At 38.3% G+C, this 16,987-nt stretch overlaps 4 protein-coding genes across 6 annotated transcripts in view; 2 read left to right on the plus strand and 2 right to left on the minus strand.

Annotated features, from left to right (window-relative positions):
* Positions 1 to 6,721, plus strand: part of LOC144650626 (uncharacterized) — a 72,438-nt gene extending 65,717 nt beyond the window's left edge. The window contains exon 2 of the mRNA XM_078510350.1: positions 4,546 to 6,721. Coding sequence (XP_078366476.1) covers positions 4,864 to 5,850 — 987 coding nt within the window. The 5' untranslated portion in view covers positions 4,546 to 4,863 and the 3' untranslated portion in view covers positions 5,851 to 6,721. The remainder of the gene's footprint in view (positions 1 to 4,545) is intronic.
* Positions 1 to 16,987, minus strand: part of LOC144650580 (NLR family CARD domain-containing protein 4-like) — a 220,886-nt gene that overhangs the window by 142,008 nt on the left and 61,891 nt on the right. The window lies entirely within an intron of this gene.
* LOC144650648 (uncharacterized) lies at positions 2,036 to 3,262 on the plus strand. Its single transcript, XM_078510377.1, has 2 exons — positions 2,036 to 2,164; positions 2,660 to 3,262. Exons 1-2 carry the CDS (start codon positions 2,051 to 2,053, stop codon positions 3,020 to 3,022), a joined length of 477 nt encoding a protein of 158 aa, XP_078366503.1. The 5' UTR covers positions 2,036 to 2,050; the 3' UTR covers positions 3,023 to 3,262.
* LOC144650619 (uncharacterized) lies at positions 15,452 to 16,973 on the minus strand. The gene has a single exon (XM_078510343.1). The coding sequence runs from the start codon at positions 16,773 to 16,775 to the stop codon at positions 15,699 to 15,701; it is 1,077 nt and encodes a 358-aa protein (XP_078366469.1). The 5' UTR covers positions 16,776 to 16,973; the 3' UTR covers positions 15,452 to 15,698.

Genomic DNA, 16,987 nt, shown 5'->3' on the forward strand with positions numbered 1-16,987 from the left:
TACGCACAAGCTTTTTAGTGGCCGAGAACTGGGCCAAGGTAGCCGAGAACCGGGCCCACAAACGGAACACTTATTTTTACTATTGCTCGGCCAAATTATGCGTTGACAAGCCGAAAGCTTTACACCAAAAAGCTGAATAATGTAGCTAGCTCTGGGCGAAATTTCAAGTTCCTGCGGTTCTTCTGAGGTAAGAAATACAAGTATACGTCAAAAGTGGCCGAGAACTGGGCCCCATACTGTAGTAAAGAGGTTATACGTGAGCGTGATTTTGGCAAAAATTATCGCGTGACACTTTTAAACAGCTCAAATCTGGCCGTGATCTGTGAATTGCCAGTCTACTACGACGCGTGATCTGCTAATTTTGAAGACGTGATTCGTGATTCCGGCCGAACACGATCGTTTTCTTACTCAAATCAATTTAGTAAGAAACGTTACGAGTCATGAAGATACGAAGGATACAAAACGGGGGGGGGGGGGGGGTGGGAGGTACTCTTATATACGGGCAATATCTGTATGTGCCGCGGTATAGGGTATGGTTTTTAGGTTCTCGGTCCTTAAATAGGGTATCATTTCTGCTCCTTTTGGCATTCTGTTCCAAGAGTGATCCTTAGATAGGGTACCTAAATTATATCAGGTAAAATAAACGCCTAGCTAAACGAAAAAAAGGTATCTTTAAACCCGTTCAAGTATTAGTAAAGTGATTTTATAAAGATTTGTGTTTTGCTGTGCGCGGTTAGACGTCATTTAATTCGTCACGGAACGATCCTTCTCCCTTTAAATTGGGTGCCTTTTTACGGTTTTTGGCCTTAAAAAGGAATCAATTTTCGCTTTCTTTATCCTAAAAAAGGGTCAGGGTTTAGGTTCAGTTTTGCTACTAGGCTTTTGGAAGTATTCAGGGTGAATGAAACTACAACAGAATCCGACGGTCGCAGGAAGGTGGAAAATCCCCAAACAACGTGAAATAAACAATTCCAACGCTTTCCCAACTTAAAAAGATAACAAAAAGATAATAGTATTTTTTTATAGGACTGCAAAAGGAACAAGCTGTAAATCTGTTCATTTTAAGTCATTAAAAAGTTAAGAAATTTGTTTTACAAAGGCAGATCCCACGACCATTTGCAAAATACTTGAGACAATGCAGAAAGAAACAAAATCTGCTGTCAGGCAACATTGATAAAAGAGAAAGGGGGTGGGAAGATTGAAGCCGGTAAAATTATAATCCACGACCTTCTCAACTATTTTTACCGCCTGAGATGAATAAAGCGTCACCAGTTATTATCGCCTACTTTTTGGTGATTTTTACCAGAGCAAAATAGCTTCATTTTTCATGTACACATACACCTGCGCTTTAGAATAGTTTTTTTATATATATTTTAGCGCTATATAAATTAGATTATTATTATTATTACACATAAACCGTCGACCGTTTAGCTCAGTTGGTAGAGCGCCGGACTACAGTGCGGGAGGTCTGGAGTTCGAGTCCCAGACCGGACCAACACTCAGGGTCTTAAAATAACTGAGGAGAATATGCCGCCTTTGCAAAAACATCTGCAAATGTTTAGATATTCTAGTCTTCACGGGTAGGGCGATCTTGCCGGTAGGCCTGGTCTCCTGCGTCTTCAGTGATAAGGTAAGCAGGGGACGTAAAAGAACCCACACACTTTTCGTAAAGAGTAGGGCATGGAGTTTCCCGGTGTTATGGTCTGGCCTTTGCCCATCGTGCTGTGTACTGTTGAAATGCTCGGAGATATTAGCTGTACAAGCTACTCTGAAATCCGAGGGTTAAAAAAACATGAAGATGATGATGATGAACCCATCAACTTAAACAAATCTTTTCGATGCGTTTTAGTTCAATGACAGCTCAGCTTCCTTTTTCCTCGGTTAACCTAGGAATTCATAAAGAAATGCAGCAATACCTGGGTGTTCTGCAACAGTTGAAGGATAGTTTTTCACTAGCTACCAATTTCCAACTAGTAAAGGACACTACAAAACAACAATCATACAAAAAAATATTTATTTCTATACAGTAAACGCACATTGCCTATCAACCATGAAATGTAACTATAAGCAATTACTTAGTACGTTATTAATCAATTATTGTTTTCGTTTTTGTCAGGAAGAATACGCTCGCTTACAACAAGAAAATCACGAGCGACACATGGAAGTAAGACAGTAGTGACGTAATCCTCTGTAATTGGTCATAGATTTTCCTTACCTTTTTATGACAAATACCAACACCAAGAAGAATCTCATCACCTATGGAAAACCGTCTTGACTGAAACAAAATTCTTCTAACTAAAGTAACAGAAAATGTATGAATGAGTGTTAAAAGAGTTTTGATTTTGATCTTGTATAACGCTTCCTTATCATGGTATTTGTAAGACGCTGTGCATGCCGCGCTTTCTTTTGCAGTATTTTATTTGAGACAGAAGGCAGTGTGGCCTGCAGATTGTTCACGTTTAAGTCTCGAAGAATGCCCGGAGAGTGTTTTGTTGAAATAACTAGATTTGGTTTACACATTTGTCCACTCCCTGCAGAAGAGAGACTTATTTTCTCAGCAAGTTTCGTTTGGAAGCCACATAAGATGCTGGTTTCATCATTTACCAATCGCTACAACAAACATTTATTATTTCTCAGTTATTATTGTCTCTCAAAACAGATAGAAATGTTACAAGCAAAACAGGCAGAGGAAACAAAGAGACTCCGTGAACAGATGCAAGCGGAAGCAAAGGCTCAACGAGATCACGTGGATAACATGATGAAGGTGAGCATGAAGCAGGCTGAAGAGGACAGACGAGCTTTTATGCAAGAAAATCGGGCATTAAACGAACGACTTGTGCAAATGCAGAAATCAAATGAAGGAATGCAGCAAATGGCGGTGGAGAGTTTGAAACAACAGCTGCAGCAGAACCAGAATAGACAGCATGAGGTTAAAAAGCCAGGATTCTTTGATAGAGCGCTGCAAGTAATACCAGCTTTGGCGGGAGTTGCTGCTGCCATACCAAAGTGTAGCGTTATGTAAGCCCTATTTAATCGTCCATCAACGAAAAAATTGATTTAGCTTAGCTGCATTATAACTTCTCCCTTACTGATATATCAAGTGATTTGTAACGACTTCATCAAGTAAACTGCATGTTAATGACTATGAGTAGTCATCCCGCTCGCCTTTGATTCTAAAGTTACTCACTCAATTAATACAGTAGTATTACTGACGTGTGATTGTAAACTTAATGGAGTTGATTAAATGCTATAAAGACACTTAAAAATTGTTGTTGGATTATCTTCCTATAACCCACGTACAGTCAGAACAGGAGGCCGTGGAGGGAGACTGTTTATGACCTATGCTCCTGGGAAGAAGTGAGAAGCGAACACACGTTGATTGATCTAATCAATCAATCTAACCTGCGATCACAGGCGTTCGTATTTTTTGTAGGGAGGGAGGGCATGATTTCAGGTTACTTCAAACAGTCCAATATTACTACGAAACACCAGCGTGACTTAATCCTTCGGTAAATTTCAATCACGCTAACCCTTACCAGCCTCGCCCCTTAACAGTTTCAACTGTTTCTCGTGTTAACTTTCCTAGTCGCCCTTGTCCTTCTCATATCGTTAATATGAGTTTTTTCCAGAGTGGTCCTGTAAACAAAACCATTATATTTGGTTAAGTTTTTTTAACACCAGATCGAGTTTCATTTTTTCTCGTTTCATATTCATATCACAATCTAAAACAAAGAAAAAGAAAAATTAAACGGTATGCACAAGTGTGTGTGATTCAAGCAGACTAAAAGCTTCAATGCTTCAAGGAATGTAAAAAATGTAAATGTTGTTTATAGTAGTCATGCACTTTGCTTCATATCTCTTCAACGGCTAGTAACAGGCATGCCATTGAAACAAATATTTTAAATGAACATTACAAAGTTAAAAATCTGGCAGGAGGCAGACGAATCCAGCCAGTGGCAGGGTGGAGGTTTTGAAGCCGGGACCCCCGGATTACAACACCAGCGCCCTAAACAACTCGACCACGCTACCTGTGCTGAGATGTGCTGAAGAGGCCAAATTGTACGGCGGCATGTCTTGATTTTTAAAATAATCATTTTCAAACACAAGCGGGATTCTAATAAACAATGTGAGGGTGGGGGCATTGTTTTACTAACGGAAGTAGTCAGCTCCTTTACCCAGTCCCATACCCCCATAATCCCTAAGAAACAGTTGTGTTAAAAGATTAGTAGTGATTCGCTACTACAAAGACATGGCAACATCCAGAGCCCGGTTATTAAAAGGGTGGATAACGCTATCTACTGGATAAATCGCTGTCCAGTGGATAGGGGTTAATAACAAAACATACCACGAAATAGAGATTCATCCGCTGAATAGCGCTATCCATCTTTTAAACAACTCGACCCAGGTGTTTAGTGTTCATATATAGATAACAATAACTGAAACACAGGTTGTCACTGCACACTTATTCGCCTTTATTTATCTCTGGTAGAAGCAACAATAACTTGACTCATTTATACAAGATATAATACATACTCTAATAAAAAGTGTCTTGTCCATTTTCAGCCCTTCGTTTGATATATATTCTACGTATTCACCACTACAAACTACCTGTGGTCATGTTCTCAGTACACAACCCTTAGCCGAATAATTCTGCAGTTACAGTGCGACGCGCCTTACCGTGGCCACCCAACAAACTTTTTCACAAGTTAGCCATATCAGGTTGCACGATTATGATTGATGGCCACGCCTCCTTGCAAAGTTCGTGTTTACGAAAACATGTACAATTTTCAGTAAATTGACACTGTTTGAGTTATCGAATCTTAGCGAAGTTTTCTGCTTGCGTAAACCTGCAAGCGATTTAAGATGAGCGAAGTATTTAAATGGCTACAGAACCTTCCGGGAGGATTAAAATTGGAGAAATGTAGCGAGCAGTTTGAAAGACGTGGATTTAGCACTTTGGAGTCGCTTCGATACCTTCGTCCTGGGGACGTAGATGCGTTTTTCCCTTCGCCCGAGAAACTTTTGCTGGCAGAAAAACGGATCTTAGAAAGCGAAATAAAGGCGCTATTCGACCCGGAAAATAGAAGAACGCCGTTGAGACCTGTGGAACTTTGTACGCGGTTCAACAGCGCTGCTGGTTTAAACTCGAATATGTTGTCAACGACGCCATGTGCTGAGAGCACCGCGGGGCCATCAACGAGCGCTAACGGTCAGGAGAATAAGCCGCTAGATAAGAAGGCAAATGAAATGAAAGAAAATTTACTCGTTCTTGAGGTGCAAATCAGCAGCGCCGTGTATGAGTTACAAAAACTGAAGAGTGAGCAAGAAAAACTTACTCCTTTAGCAGCCATACGCGGTCGGATTTGCAACAGATGTCATCAATCTGGCCATACCAAAACAACTTGTAAAGCAGCGCCTTGTGAGAGTAGCAGCAACTGCAAAATCCGAGAAAAACATCCGGAGATAAAAAACAAAATATCAGCATTGCAGGCAGAACTCAAAGATCTTCAGAAGCAACATGAAAAGCACAAGGGTGAATTAGAAAACTTTACGGCAGCGAGAGAAAAATCCAAGTCGAGTTTTTTCTCGGTTATGCGTAATCGTCTGCGCTTGCAGAATTTGCCTAAATACACAGATCGTTTGAAACTAGACAAGGATTTACTGGTGTTGCAACGAGCGCTGCGAAATGAAGTCCCAAAATGGAAACCCGAAGAAGGTGATTGGCAACTACCGTTGATAATAGAGCAATATTATCACGCCAAAGTTTCCTCTTATTTGCCCACTCAAAGGTACTTTGTTGGTGGTGTACCTTCCTTTCAGAATTCCACAGGAGGTTCCTTTCTCCCGTGAATTATGTTTTGTAATGGACTCGAGTTGTTATGTTTATATGCAAATTCCTAGTAGCGGAGCTCAAAAGGCGCCGAAGGCGCCTTGTGCGGAGCCCCATAGGCAGGCAAATGGTATCCTATCGAACCGAGAAATTTTGGTTGTCGCGTACGTCGACCGATAGTACGTACGCACGGATTAGGCCTGGGAACGAGCTAGGCTCCGGTGGCAACCCGCGTCTTTTGGCGGGAAAAATCATTACTAATAGACATGGTTGGACGTCTTTGTTATGTCAAATTGACAGCTGTCAAAACAAGGTTTCCGCTGACCAGTATCACATGATCATATCGCGGGCTCAGATGTAGAACACATCGAGGTTGAATGTTTTTTTAAAGTTGACCGCTGATCAAGTGACATTTTACCATTGAATCGCGGGCACAAATACTTTTCTGTGTGGAATTACATGAAGCGGGAAGTGAAATTGGGGAGGTCCGCTGGTTGCTGTTCGCACGGCTAAATAAAATTTCATGATACGCTTATTTGAACTATTATTTGAACTTATGGCCATTCTGGTTTCTACCTAAACTTTCGTGAAACGGCAAGGTTTAATAACAGCAGAATTTTGAATATGGTTCAGAGTTAAAAGTCAGGAAACAAACTCACAACATGCCGATTTACCAAGCGTACGAATGAGTTCACCGAGAGGGATCCGCGATTATAAAGCACACGACAGTTTATTACCGATAAATTATTTCTGGATGTATTCCTCGTTTATCCCGGGATAGCAGCCAAAGAAAACAGATTGTGAGCGATCGAAATGGACGTAAATCTTCCAAGCTACTTGTTGAGTTTAAAGCAAAGACGATCAAAGACAAAATCCCGTTACGAAAACAAGGTAAGCTAAGCTTATTATTGATGTTCCTTTTTTAACAGATTAGAAAAGTTTTTGTTATTTAGATAACAAGCTTTCCATCTAATAGCACTCGTTCGTGTAACCTGTATGTCAGAACAAGGGCATACAACCTTATTGAAATTCGTTTTGTCTTAAACACGAGTTGTATTCAAAGCAGACAGCTTCTACTGCGATAAATTTGTTTATCCTGTAATTGAATCACCGAAGTAGGAGGAAGACAGCACGCAGCAAATTTCCGGTTACACTACAAGATCAAAATTTACAAGTGTATTTGCAAATTTGTAAGAATGTGTTCGAGTCAGACACAATAGGGGACATTGTTTAGCCTTAGCGAAATATAGCTTTCTCAATGACCTATACTATTTTTTACTCAGAACTTTGCTTAGTTTTCCTTATTTTAGTGAGTGAAAATGTTTTGTGAAAGTTTTGTATTTATACATGTAATCTGATAACAGCCGTTCTGGGAATAAATTGATAATTTTATTCATATTTTTCCAGGCATAGACAATCGATAAACCAATAATCGATAACAACCATAGCAATCAATATCAATCTTTGTATTGTTTTACTTAATACTAACGCCATCTAATATCTTTAAGGTAATTCCCTAGAAATAGAACTGCTCATAGATTTCCAACTAAACTTTGCCAGTTGTTTGTTTACCTTAAGGGAAGTTAAATTTTGAATTAAAAAAGGGGGGTCACCGTATTCGTTTAGGAGCAGGAAGACCTTGTATTTACCATATAATTCCTTATATTTCCTTTATATTTTTTTTGCGAATACTGCTGAAAGTGCATCTTTTCGGTGATAATGTATTATTCTGCCATAGAAATTGATCTGTTTTTTTTTTTATAGAAAGAATTTGATCGCTACTTTCGAACTAACAGAAAAAATGATCTAGGTCACCGAACTCGTTTACGAGAAAATGATGATTTCTCTCTCGCGCGAGCCAAGCCGCATAGAAAAAAGCCACCATTTTGTTTATCTGCGCGTGCTTATTACGCGTAAAATTCTGCGCAGTAAGCAAGGATGCGCAATGTAATACTAGGGAATCACCTTAAAATGAATATACATTTACACCTCCAGGGGCTCCTTGGTATAAGTGATTGTTATTGATTACTGTCGATTGCTACTACCAAAACAGGTAGAACGCGAATTCAAAAACATTCGTAACGGTTGTTTTTGGCGCCAAACGGCAACGATCTGTGTCACGTGGCTGTGCTTGTCAAATGAAAAAAGGTGAACGTACATGTTGTGGTTTAATTTTATCTTTGGTTTAAAATTTTTCAAACCAGTTTGATTTTTATTTCCCTTTGTTTCAGATTATGATAATGAATAGGAGACAATGAAAAATAAAAACCAAACTGGTTTGAAAAATTTTAAACCAAAAACAAAATTAAACCACAACATACACAGTCACATTCCTGAACGTTTCATTCAACATTTAATGAAGCTTTCGATGATGGTGTTCTCTGTAAACAGCAAAGGCAGGACATTTATATCAGGAAAACCAATCGATGACAGCCTAAGAGGCAGTATAATCGACATGATTATTGCTGATGGCGGCCCGAGGACCACATACTACCGAAACAGGTATAGCGCGAATTCCAAAACATTCGTAATGGTTGTTTTTGGCACAAACAACGAAGTCAGAACGCAAAGGAATGTAACCATGTGCGTTTACCTTTTTCATTTGACAAGCAAAGCCACGTGACGCAGATCGTTGCCGTTTGTCGCCGAAAACAACCGTTACGCATGTTTTTGAATTTGCGCTCTACCTGTTTCGGTAGTATCGATTTTCATCGATTTTCTCAATCAATAACAATCGATAATATTTTTTTCTGTGAGTTCTATTGTTATCGATTACCGATTATCAATTTGTGATTCATATCAATAGATATCGATTGTATCGACAGATTTGAGATATCAATTTCTATCGATTGACTACGCCTGGATTCTTGTAAATTACAATAGAGAAAAAAGCACTAATATGTTATGTGTAAGATCATGAACTTTTTTATGTTATAACAACCAAATTGATCAGTTATAATATAGGATAAGGACTTGGAAAAAAATTCGAGTTTGCCCTGTGGTCAACAAGCAGCTCTCAAATTTTGTTGGCCTAGGACAGTGCATGTGACACTATGTATTAGCAAACTTGTGACTGTATAATTAACTTGTAGTCAGATGATCATGATATGCCTGGGCCTTTACCCATTATGCAAGCAGGCATGAAAAATTAATTGCTTGACAGGAAAATCTACTTGCCCCGGACAACCAGAGGGGAATTGTGGCTATTAGCATTGCTATCTTGATGGTTGTGACTGGTACAATTTTTTAATCCTTTCAAAGTTTTCCAGCCTAAAGCAGTGACTAATCAGATATTTTTGCCTGAATTATTTTTTCTACAAGAGTAGCAGGTTAGTTTTCGATCCTGAAATAAAAAAAAAGTTTAAAATGTGCCTGTCTGCAATGAGGAAAATATCATTTAAAGCAAATTTAAAATACATTTACATTCAAATGTACATCAAGGTTTGCGAGGTTAATTGAGTGACCGGTATTTATGGAGGTTGTAAGAGGCAGTTTGAGTTTATCATTAATTTCATATAAGCAAATCTGTTTCATTTCTAAAACTTGCTATATTAGGATTTCCATACCTTTTATGGGTTTTTGATATTGTGTACATTTTGTTTTTAGTGAGGGAAAACAGGAATTCAAGGGGTGCAGTTAATGTCTGTGATGATGAAGGTAAGCATTACATTAGTGTCAGTTTATACCTTTGTTTCTCTAAATGCTCTATGACAGAGTTTAGTTTATGTGAATCTACATTAGAGCATGAAACTTGTTTTTTAAGTGTAAAATTTTGGGGTTTGAAAAATGATAAGTGTTTTAACTGCTTGGTAAGTTTATGTTTCCTTAAAATCATGGTTCCTATTTTGGAATTTAATATACACAATTTACATGTAACCGCACATGTAAATATACATACAAAATGTAATGTTTTCATTGTTCAAGAAAAGAGGGGATGGGGGGAGGGGTAGGAGGGCAAAAAAAACCCAACAAGATCTGCTACCTGACCCGACAAATTACTGAAATACTTGTAATTATTTTGTGGGAGAAGTGCAAATTGACCTGTTCAAATTCCGCTTGTTAACAGCTAATCTTAATATCTACATGTAAGCTTAAGCCCTAACCTAACATAAATTGTCTTGTTGTGGTACTAGGCGAATAAAGAAATAGAATTTTAACTCAGCTGAAATTTCACAGTTGGGCTTGTTGATGAGCCAGCGTAGTGTTTTCTTAGCTACATCACTAAGAAAGGGGAGAATATGTAAGCTTTCGTGGAATTAATCACAGTGCTTTCAACAGCACCTGTCAGAGAGCAATATACATGTAAGAGTCTTAAGACACCTCATTTAATAGGGAAATCATGAATTTTAGCCAGTGATTGACCCCAAAACACCCACCAAAGCTTAGTTATATGCCAGGTCTTTTTGATAGCACTATTTATGCTTTCAGTAGGTCAAAGGATTTTTTTGTTTCTGAACATATCCCCCAACACAGTCCCTGGCCCAGGCAAAAATTGGAAAAATATATCTCTTTTTTATGCATCTGCAGAGTGTTCTGAACAATTTAAGCTAATTTAAAATTATAAACATTCATTTGATGCCAATGATCATCAACAAATCTTATGTCTTTTTTGCCTTTTTCAGGGTTAACACGGGTAGCAGAATTTCCACAGAGTTGCAGACACAGAAAGAGATAAATGAACAATCAGATTATTATATTTTATTCTTCATTGCATGTACAAATGTACTGTCTGTAGAATACAATTTATTTATAAGGACAGGTGTAATTTTAAAGTTGATGAAATAAAGCCAGATAAGGTACAATCATGTACATAAAAAAATCATCATGCTACCTAAACATTTAATTCCCAGTGCCCACACTGCAAAGAACAATAATTATGATAATGAGATACACATTTCATCAATCTCTTAATGCCTGGTAAAATGGTAAAATGGCATGGTAAAATTTTTGCCAAGCAATCTATACCTGAGTTTAGAACTACATGTAACAAACAGTATTTATGCCTCTCCAGAATTTTTGCTAAGTTTACATGTAATAAAGCTAAGGGCAAAGGGACTCGTAAAGGAAAAAGGTGTTATCGTTTTGGGGACCCTATTCGGCAGAATGACATCTGGAATGTCAATATTTTGCTTGCCACTACCTTTTACTGAGTTTGCTAGCAGGAAGCTGTTATTTTTGGTGTTAGGGACCAGTCATTATTTATGTAGAGGGGGGGGGGGGGGTCAAGGCTATTTCAGAGTGGCAAGAGGGGGGGGGGGGGCTAAAATATTTTATAAAGATTTAGGGGGATCAGCAGTTTGAGTTGGGTAAAACAGTTAAATAGAAGAGTGCAAACACTATAAGTGAAACAGTGAAGCTAAATTGTACAATTTTATGCTATAATTTCTATTGTTTTCTTTTGTTTAAACTCCACTATTATGTACAACTTTAGTGATTTGTATTTTACAGAAATACTGTTTGCACTCTAAACTCCATTGTTATCTCAAGTTTTAGTTAAATAAAGAATCCAGACCTATCTGCTTTAATATCTGGTTTGACTGCAATTATTTCTTTTTACAAAATGATTATCACTGCAATAGCCCAAGAAGTAATAACACATGATATAACAACAAGAAAGTAGTTCTTTTACACTTAAGGAAAATCATTGGAAAAGAATTATATTTTGCATGGTTACCGATATTACATTTGTGTTCACCATGAGAGCATAATTTGTAAAAACTATCACTTCCAAAGTTAAGGAGTTAATAATTGAGGTATTTTTGCTATACACATAACTCATCCAAAATTTGCCCTATTGCTGAAAGAGTATCCAGAACAAGTGTGCAATTAAGATTGTATGTAACATGCATTTAATAATTACTTAAGGCATATAAAGGGAGATATGAGGTGAAGGGGGGGGGGGTCATCACGTAAATATAATAAAGAAGCAGGGGTCACTTGCTACTTACATGGCCTGGAGGGGGGGGGGCCTTACCGAAATTTTGATCTTTCCAACATATTTTTTCCCTCCCCCTCCCCCCTCTACATAAATAATGACCGGTCCCTTAGGCAATAATAAGACTGTCATTGTCACCATTCCATCGTATAGGGCCCCCATTTGGGGGAGGGGGGAAGCTACATGCAAAACGTTCCAGTTGTGTTATGTACAGCTGTAACATACCAGTTATGATGGGGGTATGGATATGTTCTAGAGCAACCCTTTCTTTGTTCTTGTTTAACTTTGAGAGTTGCGAGTGTATCTTTAGAACCAAGGTTATGCATAGACTACTAATGATATTTTTGATTGATCGATTTTTTAACTCTTATTTGGTGCTGTTGTTCATGGTGAAAAGGGATACGTATCGTATATAAAGAAAATAACATGAATAAAAAACAACCTAAAAAATTATTAAGGGGAAATAACTGGGAGCTCCGCTTTTAGGCTTGCCTAAATCTATATATTACATGTTACGTTTTCTACATTCTTGTGAAGTGAAGGAACTTCGAGTTTACGACTCACATCAGTACAGTTTATGAACAAAATAATTGTTTTTTCGGTTGAATTTAGAAATACAATTGAACATGGAATGAGGATTGCGACCGTTTGTCATGTTTTAATATCAACAAGGTGTAATTTGCTTCTTGCGTTACCAGTGTTTGTTCTTGAACTTCATTTTATCGTTTGCACAGTTAGTGTAGGATTTCAATTTTACATGTAATAGTTGTGTTTGGTAGATATTTACGCTCCGCAGTAAAAGTAAAGTTATTATTTCAAGAACACGATAGTCTTGTTTTGTTCATTTTAGTCTCCGTGTTTGCAATTCCATCGTTTATTTACACAGGTCTGCTGTTGTAAACAAAGTACATGTAAAATTCTATACACGTTTTATCGAAAATCAAACTCATTTCCATCGTTTTCGTTTTTCTCAACTTTCTTGTATTTTGAATTGCTTCTGTTTTTGCACTGTTTATTTTAGTATAGTCTGGGTTGCGGTTCAATTAATCTTTTTATACATCGCTTAATCAGGTTCTCGGCCTGAGGAAAAACATACAAACTCCTTAGTGAAACTACAAGAAAAAGTAATACGCCGTTCAACTTTGCCACGTCACGTCGTGGCGCGAAATGTTCTTCCCGTCCACTACTGACGTGACTTTGATTTCGTGCAGTCAGTTTAAGTTTGAAGTCGCATTTCCACCATTCTACACAAGATGTAAACAAGCCCTTGGATGGATAGAAATTATAACCTTCGTAAGTTAAGTTCCCAGCGCTAGGTTCCATTACAAGCTAACACCGAGTTTAATCATAATTACATTGACTTTTGATACGCAGCCGTATGGTCTGAGAGTAGTCTCATTTTTATCGAAAAGCGAAAGTAAATAACTTGACTTGTCATTTTTTTTCTCCAGCGAACGTTCAACTTCGCATAAATCGACAAGGCGGTTGTTACGACTCTGGAAGAGTGTACCCTGATGTCATAAGAGAAAGAGTACTAGACTTAGCACACACAGGTGCAAGCCAACGGCAGATAGCAACAGAAGGGACCTTACGCAATGACGACGTCGCCAATGTCGACGTCGTGCGTGACTTAATTTAGGCGTAACGCGCATGCGTGCATATTTTACCTAATTATTCTAAGACGTCGCCAACACACGCCGTCGCGAAACTGGCGGGTTTGAAGTCGTCGCAGAGGAAAACATGGCAGCGGAAGGCAAGCAAGGAAAAGACGCTCAAACTGCTAAGAAAAGGTGAGCTTTCTGATGGCATAATGCTTTTTGAGTAATTAAGGATTTCTCAAGTGGAACTTCGCAAAAATTCCCGTCATTTGACCATAAACATGTATGTATTTACAGTGAATGTTGAGTTGAAAGACCGCCTTGTAAAGGAAGCTGACTATATTATTTTGTCTTTTGTATCGGTTCTCTTGGGCACCAGTAAAACAAGAGTACATGCTATCAACATCTTTTTGTGTTCTTTTTGTAGTGGTGCGATGAAGTGGTCCGAGATGCACGACGTGCCAGTTTAAATCGGGGAGTACTCACAGTGGAAATGCTTGGACTAGTATTGCCAATGATTTATGTGCTGTTGAAGAAATATCTTTCACAGTGAATCAGAAATCGGTGAGAGATAGATACAGATTGCTGTTAGATAAGCACAAGAAAAAGATGAGAGCACAAGAGAGTGAGAGCGGCTCGACTACAGATGAGACCGAACTAGATAAACTCCTTGAAAACATACTCGAGGAAACAGAGGAGGCTTTAAGCAGCCATGATAAAGAAACAAAAGAAAAGCAGGGCAAGGAATTACTTGATCGAAAAAAGGCAGAGGAAGTTCGCCAGAAAGCATTGGAATCCCTGGGACAAACGCAAAAACGGCATGGGGAAGAAAAAGATGATTGCTTGACCTCAAAGAAAAAGCCACGAAAAAGTGGAACTGAAACCATGATGTACCTGCAAACCAAAGCAGAAAAAGAATTCGAATTGAGGAAGGAAGAGATGCAGCTTAAACGGCAAGACATGGAATATCAAAAAGAAATGCAGCTTGAAGCCATTCGGAAGCAAAATTCAACCTCTCAGAATATGGAGAAAATGTTTGAGCATTTTCAAGCACAGCAGCTTAGCTTACAGCAGCAGCTGATGCAACAACAACAGCAATACCAGCAGATGCAGATGAAACAAGCACAACAGCAACAACAAATGCAGCAGCAACAGTCACAACTTTTATTTACTCTGCTGGAGAAGATGTCTAAGAACTAAGTTCCTGGCTTAGGTATTTTGAAATGTTTCATGTAACCTGTTCATTTTGAAGCCTACCTTTTAGGGCAAGGCTTGAGTTATGGAACTTTGATGTACTTTATAACTTAAACTAATGTAGTTGTTGTTAACCAGAGTCAATGCTTATCACTCTTTTGTAAGCAGTGTTGTTGTTATAAGCATTTATCAGAATTTGATTCTTTGATGTGTGTTGCTACTTTAAGTAATTGTTTACAAGAACTTTGTAAGGAAGGATTCATCAATAAAATTATATTTTTAGCAGTGACAATAAGCCATGTCAATTCAAGTTTGTGTTTGAGGGGGGTTGAAGATTTCAGAAATTTTTAATTTATTTTACAATTTTCAAGGCTGTGGTTTTTGTGATCTGTAGAAATCACTCACCCCCCAACAGGCAATTTTGTAATCCCATGACTGCAATTTAGTCAAGATAGTGCAACCCTTGACAAAACATGTGCACAGCTACCATACATGAGAGGACTTCTGCAACTTTTATTTCTGTAATACATGAAGTTTGCAAAGGTTATACAATAGTTTGTTTTTGTCTCAGAACAAAATGTCAAAATTTGTACCATTATTTTAACTTTTTCTGTATAATGACATACTTTCACCAAAAACCACACAGCCACTGTGACTTGTAGTTTGTCTGTTTTGGAACTGCAATCTAGTAAAATACTGCAAAATATTTTTTTATCTGCTAAATAAAATGATATCAAGAGTGAAGGATGTTTAAAATGTAACATTAACTTATGATTTCTTGAATAATTTAAAATATAACCAAAATCCAGAGCTAGTTCGAAATATACAAGCTGAAACTCTATACAGGGTTTGACTCGTTGCCTTTCATTTAGCACTGACTGGCTGAAGTACTAAGCTCACAAAACTAATGTCAGGCCATCTGACTTACAGTTGTTACTTACGGTTGTTTACAAGATTTTTTGTGTGTTATATATAGGTAACAGTCAATTATAGGTAATTGCTACAGGTTTAACTGGACAAGTAAATATAAGTACAAACTTAAATGATTTGTAATTGTCTCAATTTGCCCTAAAGTATTGAAACCTGTATTGCAGCTTGAAAGGATCAATTAGGCTAGCCTGGCTATGTGACTTACATTTCATTATGAAAAATAATCTTGTAATGAGGGAGGGTCTAAGTTGAAATAACTGCCAGTGGTCGAAGAATATAAACATGTGCGAGCATTAGTTAAAAGGGCACAAACAATGTACATTTTACCCACTGCACTTAATCCAATTTTTAAGTTTTTCTTAAAATCAAGAAAACTAAAGTAATTGATAATGTCCCTGAAGACCCATTCCACGCTGGTTCTAACTTGACTCATTGATGTATTAAAATTCTGCTGAAGTGGAGTTAGGTGCAATCCCCTAAAGGGTGCTTGTAGTTGTGGCCGCAAGGGATATCCCAGATCTCCATAAATACACAATGGGTCTCCATGAGGTGAATGAGAATAAAGCTGTAACTGTGTTAGGAGATTTGAATCACGAAGCATACCACTATCATGGCGACGCCCTTCAACAGGACCAAACAAGTTTGCTATCAGGCCATTTGGAGCAACCACTGACTGAAACTTTATTGCATGCACTCTTTTGTGCCCATTATATAAAATCCTTTGTAAAGTCCCAGGTCTACAAACTGGCCTGACTGTTCCATCAACAAAACCCCAGCAGTTGGTGTAGGGAGCCCCAGCATTATGAATCGCATCAGCATAGTTCTGAAGACTCGCAGGAGAAAGCCAGTCCTGCTGCATGCTTGTCAGGCGGTAGCTGTGATGGTTGTACACCAAATTCATCACTTCTGATGTAATCATACTAAGCTGTGGAACAGGTCTAGCAAATCTTGGGCACATATCACTGTATCTAATAGGGTAGGCAAATCGTTTTAACAAAATACAAAGTGCCTCGACCCCACTAACAACCAATCTGTTATAGCAGATTATCTCATCAGGTAATTGCATGACTTCTTTCAGCAGATAAATATCGTTTTTCCAAAAACGAAATTCAGCTTTGCATTCTTCGTCGGATAAACAATCCAAGTCAAACGGCTCATACTTCCAGTACGGGAAATCCGGGTTTTTCGAAGAATTCATTTCATAAAGGAGAATGAATTCTTCATCGTCTATGATGTTTTGATCAAAACTTAACAAAAGACAGTCTCTGGTATCTCGTAGCTTTGCCATCTTCGATGCGAATCAGTTACAAGAGCTGCGAATATGGTGACTACAAACTCCCGCCAACTTGAAACTCCCGCCTCTGCGGCGTACGCATGACTGCTTGCGTAAGTATCGCGAAATGCGACGCCGGCGATCAGAACGTCGACGGCTCCATTAGACTCCCGACGACGTCGACCTTGGCGACGTCATCATTGCGTAAGGTCTCTAGAGCTTCGAAT

This window comes from Oculina patagonica, chromosome 4 (assembly GCF_052425735.1).
Source record: "Oculina patagonica isolate OP01 chromosome 4, crgOcupat, whole genome shotgun sequence".
Lineage (NCBI taxonomy): Eukaryota > Metazoa > Cnidaria > Anthozoa > Scleractinia > Oculinidae > Oculina > Oculina patagonica.